The 20564-nt window shown below is 56.4% G+C and overlaps 1 protein-coding gene across 3 annotated transcripts in view; it reads left to right on the forward strand.

Moving 5' to 3' along the window:
• JUP (junction plakoglobin) overlaps positions 1-19225 on the forward strand; it is a 23096-nt gene extending 3871 nt beyond the window's left edge. For 2 of the 3 annotated variants that reach the window (XM_059378877.1, XM_059378879.1), the window contains exons 2-15: positions 6623-6835; positions 8405-8664; positions 8883-9121; positions 9832-10033; positions 10828-10972; positions 11115-11218; positions 12582-12920; positions 14072-14227; positions 14427-14546; positions 16733-16883; positions 16994-17115; positions 17600-17639; positions 17900-18065; positions 18362-19225. In XM_059378877.1, coding sequence (XP_059234860.1) covers positions 6631-6835; positions 8405-8664; positions 8883-9121; positions 9832-10033; positions 10828-10972; positions 11115-11218; positions 12582-12920; positions 14072-14227; positions 14427-14546; positions 16733-16883; positions 16994-17115; positions 17600-17639; positions 17900-18051 — 2235 coding nt within the window. In that variant the 5' untranslated portion in view covers positions 6623-6630 and the 3' untranslated portion in view covers positions 18052-18065; positions 18362-19225. The remainder of the gene's footprint in view (positions 1-6622; positions 6836-8404; positions 8665-8882; positions 9122-9831; positions 10034-10827; positions 10973-11114; positions 11219-12581; positions 12921-14071; positions 14228-14426; positions 14547-16732; positions 16884-16993; positions 17116-17599; positions 17640-17899; positions 18066-18361) is intronic. The other variant, XM_059378878.1, reaches the window with a different exon arrangement.
• Positions 19226-20564: the final 1339 nt, after the last annotated feature.

Here is a 20564-nt window from a genome sequence, read left to right on the forward strand (position 1 = left end):
TTTTTTTAAGATTTTATTTATTTATTTGACAGAGATCACAGGTAGGCAGAGAGGCAGGCAGAGTGAGAGAGGGGTAAGCAGGCTCCCCACTGAGCAGAGAGCCTGATGCGGGGCTCCGTCCCAGGACCCTGAGATCATGACCTCAGCCAGAGGCAGAGGCCCAACCCACTGAGCCACCCAGGCGCCCCTGGGACTGATGTTCTTAGGGAAAGAATGGTGGCTAGACAGGAGGAAGGACTTCCTGTCTGTCAGAGATGAGATCTTGCATTGCTGAGTAAAAGGGAGAGATGGAAGGTCAGAGGTGACTCTTCTCTGAAGAGGAGGAAGCTGGGCTCTGTCTGCCGGAGCTGGAGGAGCACCATTGTGGCCCAGGAGAGAGTGCAGGCAGGACTCAGTACCTTTGGTGCCAGTCTGAGGTCTGTTGGGGTCCCTGGGGAAAGTCACAGTCTGGTATCTTCTGAGAGAAGAGAGTCCTGGCAGTAAGAGGGACAGGTATCCTTGAGCTGGCCGGCCCAGTGACCCTCTACAAAGAGAAAGAGAGGTGTGGCTGGGGCAGGTCACCCAGCTTTGTGTCCCTGCAAGTGACGTTTTGAGGCCTCTCTCCTGGGACATGGTTGAATCTGATGAAGGTCTGGGGGCATGGGCTGCCCCAATTTCTAGCAACTTTCTTGGCCAGGCCTGAAGAGAAAGTCCTTTGCTCAGCCTCCTGGCACCTCAGCCTTTGAGGGGCCCACAGGATAAGAAGCTCAGCTCTCTGTGACCTGCAGAATGTGGGTTCACAGGCCTTGCCTTCTCTCCACTGTAGGGACACTGGGCTGAGGGTCAGGGACAGGCAGAGTTGGGATGGGCTGAGCAATCAGTATGTTTATTTGGGGATGAGGAGGAGGTTGGGCTCTGATTCCTCCTCTCTCTCGATCGAAAAGTAATATCTGATCATTGTAAAAAATAATTGAAAGTTTAGAAAAGTTTACAAGAGAAGAAAAAAAAAACACCCATAATCCTACTCCATAATCCCGCCACTAACATTTTTTCCTCTCTCTTTTCTTGTTTCTTAGCCTCTGCCTTGATGATCTCATGCCCTGTATACAATAACACAGTTTAACCAAACCTTGATCCAAATCCTAGTTTTCTGCAGCAAATCAGGGAACTCAGGGTTGGTTCTTCCTGTACTTCCTGAGAGAGGGTCAGGCAGATCCTTGCAGAATGAACCCTGGGGGACCACCCCCTAAGGAGGGGATACCAGCTGGGGTCAGGTCTGCCCAGCCCCCTTGGGGACACTGGTGTGTGGGGCCTTACTGACACAAGTCAACCTTTTGCTGTTTCCTGAGGCTGGCTGCAGTGTTTTTCCAGTCTCAGGAGCCCTGGTTTGGGGTGATCCACCGGTTTGGGTTTTTGCCCACAGAGGGTCACCAGCAGAGACTGGAGCTCCAGCTGGAGCCCTCTTCCAGGGGAGCCCGGAGGTTCTTGGGGTCGAGCCACCTGGCCTTGCATTTCCCTCTCCTCCAAGTCCCCTTCATTTTCCCACCCTGATTTGTTTGCTTTGGGAAGGAGCCCAGATGGAAGAAAACAAACAGCAGCTGGGACGGCCTGACCTGAGCCTCCCCCACCCCCATCCAGGCCTGGGCAGCAGCTTGGGCTGTCCTCCAGACCGGAAGTGAGGGTTTTCCTCTGGAAGCATCCAGGAGGATGGGCTCCTCTGTCTTCTCGTGTCCCCAGGGCCCTTGGCCATAGGTGGTGCCCATTTCGGTCTCTGCCTGCTCAGAATCACCATTCTGAAAGGAGAGACTACAGAATCTGTCCAGGAACCTCTAATCTGTGGGGGGTGTTTCCTGCTGGAGCCCAGTCTTGACGGGAGAGGCCTATTTGGGAAGCCTCAGCCTGATGGGGGAGACAGGGCTCTAGAGGGAAGCAGTTACGTCTGTCTTTACTAGGGTCTGTTTTGGTTGGTTCTTGGGACCGCTGGCCAGATCTGAAGTCAGAGACAGTCAGGAAGGGTGGGGGCTGGTGACCCTGCTCAGCCCAGCTTCTCTTTGGGGACTGTTATGTGGGGAATGTCCCAGCCTGACTGGCCTGGCCACCCCTGGCTGCAGGAGGCAGCCCATGTGACCGGGAAGAGGGGAGTGAGGAGAGGGCAGTGGGCAGCACTGGGTCGCCTCTCCTGGACCAGACATAACTTCCTCCCCAGCCACACCCCACCCCCAATATTGTATTGTATTGGGCTTAGGGCTGGGAGACAGACACCCTCCCTGGTCCTGGGTCCCCAAAAAGCAGGCTGGCTGCTGGCCACCTTGCCAGGCCTGGCTCTGCTGGGCTCCTCTTTGCCATGTCTGCGCTCGGCTAGTAGAAGAAAGCTGGCCTGGGCCTTTACTATTGAAAGAGGGCTTCCCTGGTCACAGTCGGTCACGGCTGTGTGAGATCCACCACATAGGGTCTGAAGAAAAGAGTGGCTGGATCATCTCTACTTGGCAGATGGCTTAAGGAAATCAGATGACTTGCCTGAGGGCATGCAGCCAGTGAGTGGCAGGGCTGGACTGATCCCTTCCTCTGACTCCCAGGTTCTCCTGCTCTGCCCAAAGCCCCTTCCCTCTATCACGGAGCTGTGATCGGTGTCCACAGGGTGCTGGCCCGAGGAACTTCTGGAGGGCCCTGCCTGCTCTTCAAGCTCCCTCATGCAGTGTGTCTAAGCCTCCTTCCCGCAGGCCTCCCGGGCCTTGTCTGTGTTCCCAGGTGTTTCATTGAACCTTGGCATCGTGCTGCCCAGCTCCGCCGTGCCCAGCACTGACAGCGGTGCTGGAGGGGGCAGGGGCCTGAGGTAGCTCTGGGGGCAGGGTTTTTGTTTTTATTTAGTTTTTTTTTTTTGTTTTTTTTTTTTTAGATTTTATTTATTTATTTGACACAGAGAGAACACAAGTAGGCAGAGAGGCAGGCAGAGAGAGAGAGGAGGAAGCAGGCTCCCTGCTGAGCAGAGAGCCCGATGCGGGACTCGATCCCAGGACCCTGAGATCATGACCTGAGCCGAAGGCAGCGGCTTAACCACTGAGCCACCCAGGCGCCCTATTTAGTTTTTTTTTTTTTAAAGATTTTATTTCTAAGCAATTGCTACACCCAATGTGGGGCTAGACACTACAACGCCAGTATCAAGAGTTCCTGGTCCTCCCACTGAGCCCGCCTGGCACGCGGCGGGTGGTTACTTCGAATGTCAGGACTGGACCTCGCTGTGCTGGGACCCACTCAGACTTAGGGTGCCCAGGGACAGCCCGCTGGGGTGGCCTTGCTGGGGAGGAAGCAGGAATGGAGCGCAGGGTATATCCAAAGGTCACCTGCACCCTCCCACTCAGTGTGCACCTCCGTGGGGAGGTTCCTTGGTGCTCCTTCTCCAGGGCCCAGGCTTCTCTTCCTGTCCCCGGTACTGTTGGCACCGCACCCTGTGCTCTCGGAGCTGGCTTCCCAGCCTGTGTGGCCCCAGGCCTGCAGGAGAGAGCAAGCTGCTGAACAAAGGCCCCCCATGCCCTTCGGAAAGGAAGGCTGCCCGCCCCGTGTCTGCCTCTGCCCGGCTCTGCCCGGCGCTGAGCAGGGCCCACGCCTGTCTCGCCCACTTCCACCCCAGCTCTGTCCGGGGGCACTGTGGCAGGGCCTGCTCTGGTCCAGGGTGGAGAGGGGCGAGACCAAGCTGGGTGCGGCCCCCTGCACCGTGGGAACTGCCAAAATAGCGCTTCTGTTTCTTGGTGAGAGAATTGCCTTGTTTTTCCTGTGAGCCCCTGAGGAGAAAGGTGGGGCGGCCGCACAGTACTGCCTGACGTCTGACTCCTGGCCTTCCTGCTGCAGGAGGAGCTCACTCTGGGATCCATTCCTGGAGAAGCGTTCTGGTGTGTGTGTGTGGGGGGTGTCCTCCCTGAACTGTGTGCCGTGTCTCCCCTGGTCCACCCTGAGCCTTCTCTTGTCTGTCCTGGGACGCCTGAGTCTTAGAGATCCCCGTTCCTCTGAGATCAGCTGGGCCATTCTTCCTGTAGATGACACACAGAGGGCAAGGAATCGTCTCAGGACACCAGTAAGCTTGTGGCTGAGCTGGGACCAGGGCCAGGGCCTGGGACTCCAGCTGTGAGCGGTCTGGGCCTCCCCAGCCTCTCTGCCTGCTGGCAAGGGGCTCCACACTTCCCTTGCCCTGGCTGCCCCCTCATACACTGGTGTCTGGCCCCCTCTCCTCCACTGTCAGGAGCCAGGGGAGCAGCCCCCGTGAGTGGGCTGGAGGCCGGTGTGCCACAAGGAGAACCCCGATCTGAGCAGATTGCTGCCCTGTTCTCAGGGTGGTGTCTCTCTGTCTTTTCAGCTGGAAACTGGGCACCACACATGCCCGCCCAGGTGGCTTTGAGGCCTGCGGGAGATTCATTTGACAGTAAAAGCAGCTGTGTGGCCTCCCCGCCCCCGCCCCGTGGACCCTTTGACCTCTCTGTGGCCTCTGTCTCTCCCTGGGCAGCTGCCAACCATCAGCCCTCAGCTTCTCTTGGCTTCAAGCCTGGGGTTGGCAGGGATGCTGAGGGGCCTGCTGGGAAATCCCCCTCCTGTCGCCAGCCTTGACCTCGGTGGTCCCTGTGGCTATGGGGCCGGCAAGCAGAGGAGGTGTGAGCCCTGAAGTTTGGGGTGAGGCCTGCGCCTCTCTGGCTGGGCTGAGAAGCCCCCAGGGCCAGGCAGCGCTTTCCACTGCGGAGGGCTCTTCCTGGCTCCGATGGGGTGTTCTTACTGATCCTGGCTGGAGATTTCCAGTTCGTCCTGAGCAGATCTGAGGACAACCTTGGGGCCCAGCTGTGGGCTCAGCCTTCTCCCTGGTATAGTGGCTAGATCTGTGCAGCTTCTAGAGCTTTACCTCCCTTCGGCAGTGCTGGCATGGCCCAGGGCTCCTCCCCGGGGGCGGCTGCTGGTGCCTGGGAAGCAGCTGGATGCAGCTGGTGGCATGGAGCCTGCTCTCTGGGGCGCTCTGGGCCTGCTTCTGTTTATCATCTCGAAACTCTGAGTCACTTGGGGTAAAGGGAGGAGAGAGGAAGGAGGTGGCTGGGAGCTGGTTTGGCTCCTGCCTCTGCTTGTTCCAGGTGCGCTCGCAGGCAGGGAAGGAGCCTGTGTTGCCATAAAAGGCAGGGAGGCCTGAGGATCATACATCCTCCCCAAGCCACCCCCCATCAGGGTGGCCCTGGGAGGACAGACCCTGCTGACTTCGTCCTGGGGCCGGGCCAGGCTGAGCCAGCTGAACCGTGCTGGGCCTCACCCGGACCCTCATCAGGAGGGGACAGTAGGTATGAGGGGCTGCGTCGTGTCTACCTTTGTGGGTGGACCGGCCTGGGGTCTGCTGTCTGACGCCACACTGTGTGTGCAAAGGGCACAGACCTGAGTGTCTGTCATGGCTCTGCCCTGTCCCAGCTCTGCCATTTCTTTTCTGTGCCCCCTCCCCCAGTGGAGCCTCAGGCTCCCTGTCCATAAAGGGGGAGCACATGCTCAGGAGGGTGATGGCATTCGAGAATGCTCTAGTTGGGGGAGAGGGGTAGAGGCCCTCCCCGGAGCATAGCTTCCTGGGCCTCACCTCCCAAGGGCAGGACTCTGGAGGTCAGCTCCCGGGACAGGGATTCCCAGCAGACCAGGAGAGAATTCACTACCCTGGTCCACAGTAGGGCCCAGCAATTCATGAATCTCAGGTGCCCTCAAGTTTCTGCAGGGAGAGGGAGGTGTGCCTGAATAGCAGTGACCCCCACCCCCACCCCAGGCCTCCTCTATCCCTTACCTCTAGTCTGGGTTTTAGGAGGACAGGAGGTGAGAAAACCCCCCTGAAAAAGAGGCGGTGTTGCTACATGGCACAGGCAGGGCCACAGGCATGGCCACGGTCACCAACACTGAGCGCCTACGATGTGCCCAGCACTGAGCTGGGTCCTTTACAAATCTGCCCTACGAGAACCTGCAAGGGACGTGGTACCCCATTTTGCAAAGGAGGGTTGGGCTCTACGGAGAGGGGAATTGGCCCAGTAGTGTGTGGCTGATAATGGTCATTGGGGCTTGGAATTCTGGAAAAGGATCTAGGATCTGGGGTGCTGGAGAGACAGGGATCTCAGGACTTGGGCCTCTGCGGTATCTTGTGATCCCACCCCATCTTCAGGAAAGGTCCTGAGATCCTGGAGTCTCAAGGGAGACTTTGATGGCTCCCAGTGGCCTCCAGGGCTCTCCGGAGAAACCCGTCTGACTGCTTCCCTGCCCCACCCAGTTTCCTGCTCAATGCTTGAGGTATAGGTACCTCATCAGAGACTTTCCCAGGGAGCCCCAGTGCACGGGGGTGGGTCTGCGGGACCCCAGAAGCTGCTGGAGGCCCTGTGTATCTTTTGCTCTGGGAGTGTTGGGCGGGGACAGCGAAGTGAGCGAGCTCAGGGCTGGGTTGGGGCCTCTGGCTCTTTGTTGCCCCACTGCCCGTGGGGCTCACCCCACCCTGGGCTGGAGGTTAGAGACCTAAGCCCAGGACTCACCCTTGGGTATCCCATTTTGGGCAGTCCGTCCCTGAGCCTGAGGATGGGCTGGAGCTGCGGGCTATACCAGGTCATGGGATGCCTCCCTGGAGCCAGCTGATTTCCTGCCATTCCTGTGTCCCCAGCAGCCGCCATGGAAGTGATGAACCTGATCGAACAACCCATCAAGGTGACTGAGTGGCAGCAGACATACACCTATGACTCTGGCATCCACTCGGGTGCCAACACCTGTGTGCCCTCGGTCAGTAGCAAGGGCATCATGGAAGAGGATGATGCCTGCGGGCGCCAGTACACGCTCAAGAAGACCACCACCTACACCCCGGTGCCCCAGAGCCAAGGTCAGGATCACCGGGGACTCTTGCATGGAAACTATTCCACGGAAATACTTCAGCAGAAAAACAGCCTGGGCCCTAGAGGGAGGGCGCAGCAGAAGGAGGCAGACTTGGTTGGGGGGCTCCTGTTTGAGGGAGGAGGCACAGCTACTTTGGGGCTCCCCCATCTGAGAGAGGGTAGATTCCTCTTCCCTGAACCTCTAGTAGGGCGGGGGGAAGTGAAGACCTTTCCTGCCAGTCTGAAGGCATGGTCCTGGACCTCGAGGCATCCCTATTGCCCTCAGGGGACCCCTGCCTGGTCTGTCGGGAAAGATGGTGCTTTTGCTCTAGGAGCCTCAAGTTTGATGGGGTGGTAGGGCTCCCATTGAGGGTAGGAGGAGACCTGCAGGTAGGCTGAGGCTAGGTGGTGCCAAGATGACCCAGCTGCTGGCTCCCGGGCCTGGGGCTTCTGGCTGGGGTGCTGGCTTCTCTGGGGGAGAGGAGTACGTGGGCCCTAGGACCGCTGTCCATGGTTGCCTCCAGGGCCCCGGACATTAAGCTGTGGGTGCTGGGACAGGTGCGGGGTGGGCTGGGACAGGTGGAGGCCCTGTGGAGCTCAGTCTCAGTGCCCAGGACTCTCCTTCCTGACAGTGGGCGGGGGCCAGCCATTGTGTTAATAGCTCAAAGTACAGCATTCAGGTGGGAAAGCTCTGTGGGTATCTCCTCCATCCTGAATAATTGGAGGGTGGAATGTCCGCCTCTCTCCCTGGGGCATCTGGACACTTGCCCAGGGCAGGGCTGCCTGGGAAGCTTGGGCACCTACTTATAGGACTCCTGGACTCACCCAGGGGGTGGAACCCAGAGTCTGAGCTGAGAACCCTCCTTGTATTTTCTGAAACCCACACTCCCACCTTTCCCTCTGATCTGTATGATACTGGGTGGCCCTCGGGGCCTCTCTTTGCTTGCCTCTGTAATGGGAGACTTGCCTCTTTTGGAGATGATGAGTAATTAGAATCATGAGATTTCAGGGTTGAAAGGAGACCTAGGTTGTCTCCTGCTACCCCAACCTGATTGTTAAAGGAGGGGTATAGGGTTGGGGTTTTGGCTCTGGAGTCAGGCTGAGTTCAGACCCCAGCTTGGGCTCCTAGAATCTCTCTGTGCCTCAGTTTCCCCATGTGTAAAATGGAGCTGATAATAGTACTTATCTCGTAGGGTTATTACGAGATAAATGAGAAAATACAAGAAAAACTTTTAATTGAGTGAATACTCAAAAGATGTTAAATATTCCTGTGAATAGTAACATTCATGAACAGGTTCATAGTGATGTAATGATCCCTTTTTTTCAGGGGGATTTATAACTAGTATGTAATTCCCCTAAGAATTCTCTATGATGGGCAGACCAGGTGGTGCCCCATTTTACGGCTGATTTAACCGCCCCGGTTAGTGGCAGAACCATGTGAGGGGTGTAACTGGGGCCTTTGTCGGGGTCAGTCCCAAGGACACAGGTGGTCTGTCTACAAGGCATGCCCTGCTCCCCAGTGTCCCCCCACAATGCACCTTGTATGGCTCAGTCCCTGCCCATGGCTCATCCCCCAGGTGATCTGGAGTACCAGATGTCCACGACGGCCAGAGCCAAGCGAGTGCGGGAGGCCATGTGTCCTGGTGTGACAGGGGAAGACAGCTCGCTGCTGCTGGCCACCCAGGTGGACGGCCAGAGCACCAACCTGCAGCGGCTGGCCGAGCCGTCCCAGCTGCTCAAGTCAGCCATTGTACATCTCATCAACTACCAGGACGACGCCGAGCTGGCCACCCGGGCCCTGCCTGAACTCACCAAACTACTCAACGATGAGGACCCGGTCCGTGAGGGGCCTGGCTGGGGCGGGGGCAGGACAGAGCGGAGAGGACAGGGGTCTGCAGGGAATGACCTTACCACGGGCCCCATCAGCAGGGAGGGGAGAGTCTGAGCTGGGTCATTCTGAACTTTGTGGAGGGGGCCACTGGGCCTTTCCATCTCTCTGTGACAGCTGGCCCAGCCCATCTGCTCACTTTTTCCCATCCCTCCCCTCCCACTCAGGTGGTAGTGACCAAGGCAGCCATGATTGTGAACCAGCTATCCAAGAAAGAGGCGTCTCGGCGGGCGCTGATGGGCTCACCCCAGCTGGTGGCAGCCGTGGTACGCACCATGCAGAACACCAGTGACCTGGACACGGCCCGCTGCACCACCAGCATCCTGCACAACCTCTCCCACCACCGTGAGGGGCTGCTTGCCATCTTCAAGTCAGGCGGCATCCCTGCTCTGGTCCGCATGCTCAGGTACCCACCCCTACCTACTGTGGGATCCCAGGGTCTCCCTTCCCTTGGGCTTCCATACAACATTTATGGAGGACCTACTGTGTGCCAGGTGCAACTCCATGCCCAGTCCTGGAGCTCAGCTCCTCACAGCCAAGCAGAGAAGCCTGGCACGTAAGGAACAAGCACGTTAATTCCCAGGATATGGTATAGGTTCGAGAGCGGTCTGCCCAACACTGCTCAAGAGCTCTGACCAGCTGTGCACACTAACAGCAGGGTGTTGACAGATGAGCAGGGTTTGGCCCTTGTCAATGAAAGGAAGAGTATCCAGGGCAGAGGGAACAGCAGAGAGTGTTCTTTGCCTTCCAGATTTTTCCCAACCTTGCAAGGCCCCTTGGTCTTCCTCCTTATGTCCATTACAGGCTGTGAGTTCCTTGAGATTGGAGATACTCTGACCCCCTCCCTCCCAGGACCTCTGTAGCACATGGCCTCCCATATGGTAGTAGACCTACTGTGCGCCCAACCCTGGGCTATGAGCCCAGGAGGAGGAGTCATGGTCCCAGAGGGGAGATGGCTAAGAGTGGGGCGGGGCTCAAGGGGCGATGAGATTTTTAAGTCAAGGGCTATTTCCACAGGGGTGTTGGTATGGGGAAGGCTTCGTCGGGGAGGTAGCCCACATTCATGCCAAGCCCCTTGGGACCCGACTCACGTTAACCCCTTGCCCATCATCCCAGCTCCCCCGTGGAGTCGGTCCTGTTCTACGCCATCACCACGTTGCACAACCTGCTGCTGTACCAGGAGGGCGCCAAGATGGCCGTGCGTCTGGCCGACGGGCTGCAAAAGATGGTGCCCCTGCTCAACAAGAACAACCCCAAGTTCCTGGCCATCACCACGGACTGCCTGCAGCTGCTGGCTTATGGCAACCAGGAGAGCAAGGTGCGCTGCACCCCGCCCCTAGCCTCGCCCCTAGCCCCGCCTCACAGCCCCCCCAGGGCACCATCTGCCCAGCAGCAACTTCTGGCCCTGAGTCCTTACCCTTTTTCGGTTAAATATGAGTATACACAGCTGGACATCTTTCATCGTAGAACTGAATATTTTGAGGATAAGGAAAAGGAAAAAAAGTCACTGTCCTCATGCAACCACTGCTATCTCCATCTGCTTCCTGCAAGGCCATCCCGTGGGGTCATTTGTACGCGGTTGTAGCCATGGCAAATGTACAACGTTGCATCTGTTTTCTGCGTATTTTTAATCCCCCCATCCTTAAAATCACCCTCTGTTGTGGCAAATAGCCTTTCATGAAGTGGGGCCCCCAGACCTTCTTCTTAGGGAGGGCATTTAGATTGCTCTGGCTTTTCTGCCTTTATGAACAGTGATGTAATGAACAGCTTTGGGCACATGGCTTTTCCCAAAGAGTGGACAATTTTTTCATCAGGGAGGCTGCGGGTTTTTAATATTTGTGGGCTTTTACCCAGATTGCCAAACGCCTTCCGGAAGGATTGTATTAGTTCCAGCGGTGGTGGTGGTGGTGTCTGTTAATACAGTTTGACTTTATCCTTGTCAGCACTGTGTATTACCCTTTTTTCAATTTTTGGCGTTTTTAGTAATCACAGGAGCGATTCAGGTTTTCACCAAAGTTCAGTAGTGACAGCTTTGTCGCACCCTCTCCTTTCCTTGTTTCTTGTCCTGTTTCCTGTTTGTCTCCCACCCACTCTCCACTGTCTCCCCCTAAGCTCATCATCCTGGCCAACGGAGGACCCCAGGCCCTCGTGCAGATCATGCGTAACTACAGTTATGAGAAGCTGCTCTGGACCACCAGCCGTGTGCTCAAGGTGCTGTCCGTGTGTCCCAGCAATAAGCCTGCCATTGTGGAGGCTGGTGAGTGTGGCCTGCGAGGGTGGCCCGCGTGGCCAGGAGGGCCGGGATAGCGGTGGGGGGCGGAGGGGAACGACTTGTGCAGCAGCCAGTCTTGGTGAGCCATGCTCCCTGTGACTGACGTGCTCCCTGTCCCTTGCCCCAGGTGGGATGCAGGCCTTGGGCAAACACCTGACAAGCAACAGCCCCCGCCTCGTGCAGAACTGCCTCTGGACCCTGCGCAACCTCTCGGATGTGGCCACTAAACAGGTGGGGGGCTGGGTGGGCCCGGGCCCACCTCCCCAGCCAGCTCATTCGCCTCTTGCCACGCACAGGCTCCTGTCTGGAATTCTGCCCTTAGGAGCCGTGGGGAGCCTGAGACCCCAAATCTTGTGTGTTGTGGCTGAAGCTGGAAACACCCTGAAATCCTCATCCCTTTAGCTTCAGGCTCTAGGGTCTGATATTCCTAAGCTGAGTTCAGGTGGTCCCTGGAAAACAGTTTCGACCTAGACCCTGCAAGGAGCAGCAGTGATACACCAGGAGACGTGGGGGCTCTGGTGGCTAAACACACAGTTTAAGGAAAAACGTGGTTTTTTTTTTTTTTTTTTTTTTTAAAGATTTTATTTATTTATTTGTCATAGAGAGAGAAGCGAGAGCGAGCACAGGCAGACAGAGTGGCAGGCAGAGGCAGAGGGAGAAGCAGGCTCCCCGCCAAGCAAGGAGCCCGATGTGGGACTCGATCCCAGGACGCTGGGATCATGACCTGAGCCGAAGGCAGCTGCTCAACCCACTGAGCCACCCAGGCGTCCCGAAAAACGTGGTTTTAGAACAAGACTGCTGATCCCTCCTTCCAGCCCAACTGCCATTCCGAAGAGACCCCCAAACCACCATCAACAGGCAGTTTATTCAGCCCCGGCCACATGCTGGGACTGGCTGGGCACTTGTGGACCTTGGCTTGCTCACCCCTTTCAATAGCTAGAGGTGGGCTAGGGGACCCAGGTGATCAGGTGAAGAAACAGGAGCCCAGGGAATTACGTAATGGCCCTCGGTCACAGCTGGTAAATGGCAGAGCTGGGACTCAGCAGTGTCATCCCAGAGCCTGGAGTCTTCCTCTTCTACCACAAGGCCCCTGGGGCTCCCCGTGGGAGGAGTGAGGCTTCTGGGTCAGTGATGGTCCCCGAAACTGGATTTGGCATGGGGACCCCCGAGGGGGGCAGCACGAAGGCCCAGAAAGATGAGAGGCTGGGAAGAGCAGGCCAGCTGGGCCCCTGAAGCATGTGGTCACCTCTGCACTTTCCTCTTGGCCTTGCATGGGTTTGAGGACACAGAGGGGCAGGGGCACTTAGAGACAGGCCAGGGTTCACAGCTGGCCTGCTGGCTGTGGCTGTGTGGGGGAGCCCCTCGGCTGCTCTGAGCAGCAGTGGCCTGGGGGGCGAGTACCCCCTTCTCCTGGGGTGTCCTCAGCAGTGGCACAGGATGAAGTCTCCGGGCCACGGGTCAGGGCCCGTTGACTATCGGCTGAGTGGGCTTTAGACCCTGTCAGGCCATCTCGCTCCCGTGGGACAGATGTGAGGAGAACTTCTAGGAGTGCAACATCTCCCTCCCTCTCCGCTGTCTCCCCCACAACCCACAGGAGGGCCTGGAAAGTGTGCTGAAGATTCTCGTGAACCAGCTGAGCGTGGACGACGTCAACGTCCTCACCTGCGCCACGGGCACTCTGTCCAACCTGACGTGCAACAACAGCAAGAATAAGACGCTGGTGACCCAGAACAGCGGTGTGGAGGCCCTCATCCATGCCATCCTGCGTGCAGGCGACAAGGATGACATCACGGAGCCTGCCGTCTGCGCCCTGCGCCACCTCACCAGCCGCCACCCCGAGGCCGAGATGGCCCAGAACTCCGTGCGCCTCAACTATGGCATCCCGGCCATCGTCAAGCTGCTCAACCAGCCCAACCAGTGGCCGTTGGTGAAGGTGCCGTGGGGGGCTGCAGTGGGGGCTGGGCAAGGGGAAGGAGCTCTCTGTGGGCAGGCTTAGGTGCTGGATGGGTCCAGGCAAGGCTACTGTGACAGAGAGGCCCTGAGTCCGTAGGCTGGGGTGGGCTCGAGATGCTGCATTTCTAACAGGTTCCCAGGGGGTGTGGCTGGTTCGTGGAACACATCACTTCCACTCACACTTTAGGTCTTAATCACACCGTCTAGATACAGGGAGGCTAGCCAAGTGTCGTTGGTCCGAAGGCCATGTGTCCCGCTAAAATTCAAGGGGGGATACTAACAGAAAGGGTTCTGGGGGGGCAGTTAGCATCTGCTGTAGTTAAGGGTGTGAAGGGGGCTGCCTGGGTAGAGAAGAGCGAGCTGGCAGGGCTCCCACTGGTGAAATTTTAGACAGTCTGACAGGACAAATAAGAATGAGTCTAAGGAGTTATACATTGAATTTTTAACAATCCATAGTGAGGGGGGGAAAAAAACCATGTCGTCCCTCCCTGGGATGGGTCCCTACTGCAAGCCGGAGGTAAGGGGAGCGTTTGACCTAACTGCTCACTGACAGGTGACCATGGCAGGCCATCTATCTTGTGCTCACATCCTCATCTCTCATGACTTTTGTCCCTGCCCTCCTGGCTGCTTTTTTCGAGGGTCAGATGAGATGACTCTGGGAGGCCAGAGTGGTCCCTGGGAGATGGGGTGCCCCAGGAAAGAGGCTTCTTTCCAGAGCTGCCTTGCTGGGGATTGACTGCAGTGTGCATATCACTAAAGCAGGAAACTTTGGGGTCAGCCATAGCAAGGACTCCCTGATAATCATGGTTTGGGACTTACCAGAAAAGCAGCTGTCTGGGGGAAGGGAAGCTGTTGAGAGAAGGGACAAGGGTGAGGATCAAGGCATGGGGCTGGTAGAATGTTCTGGAATAGGGTATCATTTTAGCTGGGGCTATTAGATGTGAAAACCCACAGATCCAGTGGAATAAGGGACATGGGCTGGAAGTGGTCTCAGGGTCTGGAGATCTTCCAGCATGTCTGTGTCTGGCCTGGGGCACAGAGAGATGACAAGGGAAGGGGGAGATGATGCTGGAAAGTTGGGATTCTCCAGATGCCCAAGAAATGTCCCTATCATTGTGATTGTTCTTTCAGGCGACCATTGGCCTGATCAGGAATCTGGCTCTGTGCCCAGCAAACCATGCACCTCTGCAGGAGGCAGCGGTTATCCCCCGCCTTGTCCAGCTGCTGGTCAAGGCTCACCAGGATGCCCAGCGCCATGTGGCTGCAGGCACACAGCAGCCCTACACGGTGAGCCAGCCTTCTGTGGGAGTCGGGTTGTCCTGTTGGTGAATGTATGTGCGTGTGTGTGTGTGTGTAAGCGGGGAGGCAAGTTGTCACTGAGGTGATCTCCAGGGATCTGTGAGGTTTGTTGGATTGTCATGGTGGGGGCGTGTGGCCGGGTCCAAGGACCATCGGTTTCCACGTCCCAGTGACTCCTCTTGCGCAGGACGGTGTGAGGATGGAGGAGATTGTGGAGGGCTGCACTGGAGCCCTGCACATCCTCGCCCGGGATCCCATGAACCGCATGGAGATCTTCCGACTCAACACCATCCCCCTGTTTGTACAGGTGAGTCTGGGGCAAGTGGACAGGAGAGGACCCTCCAACCCCTGCTCACCTCCTTGACAGAAAGGGGGAACTCGGCAGCCATGGGTTTGGTGGGTATGGGCCAGGCAGCAAGAGGTCTTTGAAGGAGTGTGAAAAAAGTGGCCACACCAGGAGTGAGTGCTTAGCATATCCCTGCATGGAAGCTTTCCAGGCTCAAAACCAAGGGAAGAGGGACGCCTGGGTGGCTCAGTTGGTTAAATGTCTGGCTTTGGCTTAGGTCATGATCCTGGGGTCCTGGAATCAAGCATCATGGAGCCTGCTTTTCCTTCTCCCACTCCCCTGCTTGTGTGCTTTCTCTGTCTTTCTCAAGTAAATAAATAAAGTCTTAAAATAAATTAAAAAAAAAAAAAAAGAAGCAAGAAATAGATCACAAACAAGAAAAATTACCTCCAGATTCGACCACATAAACATTAAAATCATCTGTATGTCAGGGGCGCCTGGGTGGCTCAGTGGGTTAAGGCCTCTACCTTTGGCTCAGGTCATGGTCCCAGGGTCCTGGGATAGAGCCCCACATCGGGCTCTCTGCTTGGCGGGGAGCCTGCTTCCCCCTCTCTCCCTGCCTGCCTCTCTGCCTACTTGTGATCTTTGTCTGTCAAATAAATAAGTAAAATCTTAAAAAAAAAAATCATCTGTATGTCAGAAATAGCCTAAAAAGCATGAAAAAGTTAGTAGCACACTTGGAAAATGTTTACAAGTGTCACAATAGGCAAGAGTTTAATATCTTTTATATAAAAAAGCTCCCTAAGACAGGACCCCAGTGGTTAGACAGGCAGAGGCAGAAGCAATCCCCAGGTCCCTCATGACAAGCAGTGCTCAACCCCAGGAGTTGAGAGGCAGGAAGCTGATGCTCCCAGTGAGATTCCATTTTCCACCATCAAACTGGGGTAGGAGGAAAGGGAGTGCCCTGGGCTTCGCCCTGGGCTGGCGAAGATTTGATGAAATAGACAGCCCCAGACTCCGCCAGGGAGAAGAGAAGATGGCCAACCCTCCCCAGAAGGCAGTTCTGCCATCTGCATGGAGAACCTTGGAGATACTCATGTCTGGGGCTCCGGGGTGGCTCAGTTAGTCAAGCCTCTGACACTTGATTTCAGCTCAGGTCATGATCTCAGGGTTCTGGGATCGAGTCCTTCACCTGGGATTTTCTTCTTGTGAAATCATTTTAACATTATTTAAAATGTGGCAGAAATGTATACCTACAGCCAGCAAGCACCGTATGCGACTTATAATAATTGAAAACAAAATGAATGGCCAATGATAAGGGAATGGTTAAAAAAGAAGGATTCATTTTATCATATGGCTATATACAATGAAGTTGAAGAATTTTTTGCTTTTGGAATTTTTTCTCTTTAATTATTAGAGTTTAGAGTCAGGGATGCGGTCGGTGCCTAAGCCACCCAAGGCACCCCAAAATAAAATCTTTAAAAAGAAAATGCTTAAAAAAAAAAAAAGCAGGAATCAAAATGTATATATATGTAGGGCCACCTGGGTGGTTCAGTCATTAAGTATCTGCCTTTGGCTTAGGTCGTGATCTCAGGGTCCTGGGATCGAGCCCTGCATAGGGCTCCCTGCTCAGTGGGTAGGCTGCTTCTCCTACTCCTATTCCCCCTGCTTATGTTCCCTCTCTAGCTATCTCTCCCTTTTGTCAAATATAAAATCCTAAAAGAAAAAAAGAAAAAAATATATATATAAATAAAACAGGATTATGGTTAAAAAAAAAAACCTGATCAGTGTATTACATCAGTGTATTAACAGAGGGTGGGGAATTATGGCTGATTTTCTTTCCTGTTTCTTTATACCTTTCTTAGACTTTTCCACACCTTCTAGTAGGAGCTTGTGTTAAATCCAGAAAAAGAGGGGGTGCACCTGGGTGGCTCAGTCAGTTAAACATCTGCCTTCGGCTCAGGTCATGATCCCAGGGTCCTGGGATCGAGCCCCGCCTTGGGGAAGCCTGCTTCTCTCTCCCACTCCCCCTGCTTGTGTTCCTTCTCTCACTGTGTCTTACTCTGTCAAATAAATAAATAAAATCTTTAAAAAAAAAAATCCAGAAAAGAAAGGCAGAGATGGACAGGGTTGGGAGACTGGCTGCCCACCCACCTAACACCTCACCCACCTGCACCCCTTCCCCACCCCATGCTCCCTCTCCCCAGCTCCTGTACTCATCAGTGGAGAACATCCAGCGTGTGGCCGCTGGGGTCCTGTGTGAACTAGCACAGGACAAGGAAGCAGCTGACGCCATTGATGCTGAGGGGGCCTCGGCTCCACTCATGGAGCTCCTGCACTCCCGCAATGAGGGCACCGGTGAGGGGCATGCTCTGGGTGAGGGGGTGGCAGAGGAGGGCTGGGTCTTGGTCCTCCAGCCAGGGTGGAGGCAGGCGCCTGAACTGGTTTTTCCTTTCCTCTCTGCTCAGCCACCTACGCTGCTGCTGTCCTGTTCCGCATCTCCGAGGACAAGAACCCAGATTACCGTAAGCGTGTGTCTGTAGAGCTCACCAACTCCCTCTTCAAGCATGACCCAGCTGCCTGGGAGGCTGTGAGTATCGTGGGCTGGACTGCAACATATGGTTGTGCAAGTCGCACACTGCTCAAGGACAGCAATTTTAAGGGGGCTCCTACTACACTATCGACTTCATAGATTTTTATTTTATAATTACGGATCTCTGATGACAGTTTCTAGCAGATGGGAGTAGTAGGGCAAACTATCTGTTTCTGAGGGGTGGGTGAGCCCCTGGTACCTGTTCTCATGTTTTCCCATGCACTGCTGTCCCCAGGGCTGTTGTAGTTCTGTGGGTTTCCCCAAGCATGAATGGTGGGCCCTTCCACCCTAGGAGGGGATGCCCTAGGAGAGGAGTCCCTTGGGGCACTGTGTAACCCTGTTTCATCTTCTCTTCTTCTGATGGGTCTTTGCTTTTCCCTGGCCCCTTTTCTAGCACCGTCTCTGGCTGCCCACGCCCCAGCCCAGAGCCTATATTGTCCAGCCTTCTCCCCTCTCCCAATGTCTCTCTCTCTTTCCTTAGGCCCAGAGCATGATCCCCATCAATGAACCCTATGCAGATGGTAAGTGTGTGCAGAGTTCCTCGGGGACCACCGGGAGCCTGAGGTGTGGGTTCTCTGTGGATGTGAGCGACAAGAGGCTCTGTGTCTCTAAGGCTGAAGGATCCGAGGCAGCTTCTCTGTGTAGTGTCCATACACACTCCTTTCTAGGCCCCCTGATATGGGAGGTTGGAGAGGGGTCAGGCTCCCTGGAGACGGACTGAGGGCTGTCCAGCAGGGTGGTCTACAGACCGCAGAAGGTCCCCTTGCCTTCTCTTCCCCAGACATGGATGCCACCTACCGCCCCATGTACTCAAGCGACGTGCCCCTGGACCCCCTGGATATGCACATGGAGATAGACCCGGACTATCCCATTGACACCTACAGCGACGGCCTGAGGCCCCCCTACCCCGCGGGGGACCACGTGCTGGCCTAGCGGGCCCTACTCCGGTATGGCGCCTTCCTGCTTCGCAGCCCTCCCTCATGCCCGTGGGCTGTCGAGACATGCTTTTCCTGCCCTCTAGAACCTTCTCCCAGAGGATTGTCATGTTTCCTCTGAAACCCTGGCTCTTTTTGGCAGGGATCGAGTGTGGGGCCTTTTGCTTTTGAGCTTCCCCCAAGGAAGGGCTGTGCCTTGGCCTGCCTTGGTCCCTCATCCTTCCTGTGGGTAGTGGCTGGGTGACAAGATCCTATGGGCCGCAGGCCTGCCCTGACCCCTCTGTGTCTGCCCCCCCCGCCCCCCGCAGGTGCGATTCCTCATCTGAGAGGCTCTCTGTGCAGGCAAAGGGGCGGACAGAAAAGTGCCTGAGCCCCGGGAGCAGGGCCGCGACTTCTCGCCGAACCCCACGCCTCCAGAGGTCCTCTGTAGGGTCTTTCTTGGGATGGTGATCTGCTCCTGCTTTTCTGTCTTGGGCTGTGGGTCTAGGGCCCAACACCCCCTCCCCACCTCTGTGGCCCTGGCACTAAAGCTTTAGACTCAATCACCCACGCTCTTCCCTCCCCCAGTTGTCACCCCCACCCCCAGCCACACCCCGGGTAGCCTGACTCCAGCAGGGCCTGGCCGCACAGTGCTTTGGTTCCTTCTTTGGGCCTGACGGTCTCACCGAACTCCCAACCTACCAGCTGTTCCTGATCCCCTGGGGTGTCCAGGACCTAGATTCAAGGCCCAAAGCCCAGAATCCAAAGCTATCCGAATAGTTCAGGGATGGACCATGGAGATGGGACAGAGATGCAGAGAGTGAGTTCCCCCACTCCGGGGGCCCTGCTGCACCTCTCTCCAGGACGCTCAGCTGGCTTCGGCCCCTTCCCGGCCCCTTCCCTGCCCCTTCCCGGCCCCTTCCCGGGAGCCCTGGGGGTGTTTCCCTCACGCCCCTTCCCACCCACAGCTGCCCTAGCTGACTCCTGAGAAGTGCTCTTGGCTGACCCCTCTGGTGTGCGGTGGGGGGGCTTTCTCTTCCCCTTCCTGTTTCAAACCCACCACCACCTCCCGCACATGGGTGTGGGGGGCTGGGGGAGGTCCCAGCAGAGAGTTTTATTATTCTCGCTTTATGTTTTTGGTTATTGGTTTTTTTGTATAGACCAAAGCAAAGAAAATAAAACTAACACACAGATCTAATGGAGGCTGTACTGGGCGGGCGGGGGGGGGGGGGGGGGGGGGGGGGGGGGGGGGGGATAGGGATTTGGGGGCTGCCCGAGCAGCCTGGCGCCTCCTTGGCTGGGCCCCACGTGCACTCCTGACTACGTGTGTGCAGCAGAGACACAGAGAGGGGAGTGAAGGAGAAAGAGTGGTTAAGGATCTGGAGTAGCTTTAATTCAATTCCCACACACTCAAGAGGCCTCCAGCTTGGCACCTTGGAACCTTAGGGGGTGGGAGGGCTGAAGAGATGGCTGGGCATGAGTCCCCCCTTCAGGGACACCAGGTCTCGTGTGTCTGTCCAAGGGGTGATTTCCTGGCCGGCCTCAGCCTCCAGTCCTGTCCCGCCCAGCCTTCGCATACATGTGCTGGATTTCTCTTGGGTGGAACTTTCCCTGTGGCCTATGGCTTGGCATCCAGGCCCCTTTGTGGTCTGGGGTGGGTCACCCCAGCCCCTGCCCCTCCCTTCTGTCCCCTCAGCCAGCATCTTTCTTGCCGGCTCTTGCCTCCTGATCTTTGTGCAGGATGCCTTCCCCCTGCTAGACCTCCCTCTGGGAACACTCCTCCGTGACCTCCCACTGCTCCCAGCCAGGCCAAGCTGGTGGCCCCTCTCTGGTCTGTAATGCCCCGTGCACGCCGTCATTCCCCCAACCCCGTTGTCGTGACTGCCTGCTGATGTGACGGTTCCCCCACGCACATCTCCCGTCCCCCTTCCCAGGGAGGGCCAGCTGTAAGGCGTCCACCAAGCCTGAGGACCTGGGGCACCTGTGGGCCCACCACTGGGTCATTTCCTCACCTGCCTGAGGTCAGGCCGTGCAGGGAGGCCGTGGCTGCGTCCGCACAGGATTCCTGGCACTGGCACGGGTGGGTGGGGACAGGCGCAGGGAGCCCAGTGGAGAGGCGGGTAAGGGGTGCGAGGTGCTCAGCCAAAGTCTGCCAAGGAGAGGGGACAGGACAGAGTTCTCAGAGCACAAGGATTTTCAGCAAAGCCCTTCCTCTGCACTCTGTGTTCAGGGGATCTTCTGCTTTGGCTGCTGCTGTATCAGAATGCCAAAGGCTGGGGGCTTGAATGTCAGGCATTTATTTCTCACAGTCCTGGGGGCTAGAAGTCCAAGGTCAAGGTCCCAGCAGAATCCACACCTGGCGAAAGCCGTCTCCTTGGCCTGGAGACCGCCACCTCCTCACTGTGTTCTCCTCGGTGCAAGCTCAGTGAGAGGGATTGCTCAGTGAGAAGGGCACCACTTCCTTCCCGGGGCCCCAGCTTCCTAGCCTCCTCTAAACCTAATTACATCCCAAGTGATCCACCTCTAAATATC

This window comes from Mustela nigripes, chromosome 16 (assembly GCF_022355385.1).
Source record: "Mustela nigripes isolate SB6536 chromosome 16, MUSNIG.SB6536, whole genome shotgun sequence".
Lineage (NCBI taxonomy): Eukaryota > Metazoa > Chordata > Mammalia > Carnivora > Mustelidae > Mustela > Mustela nigripes.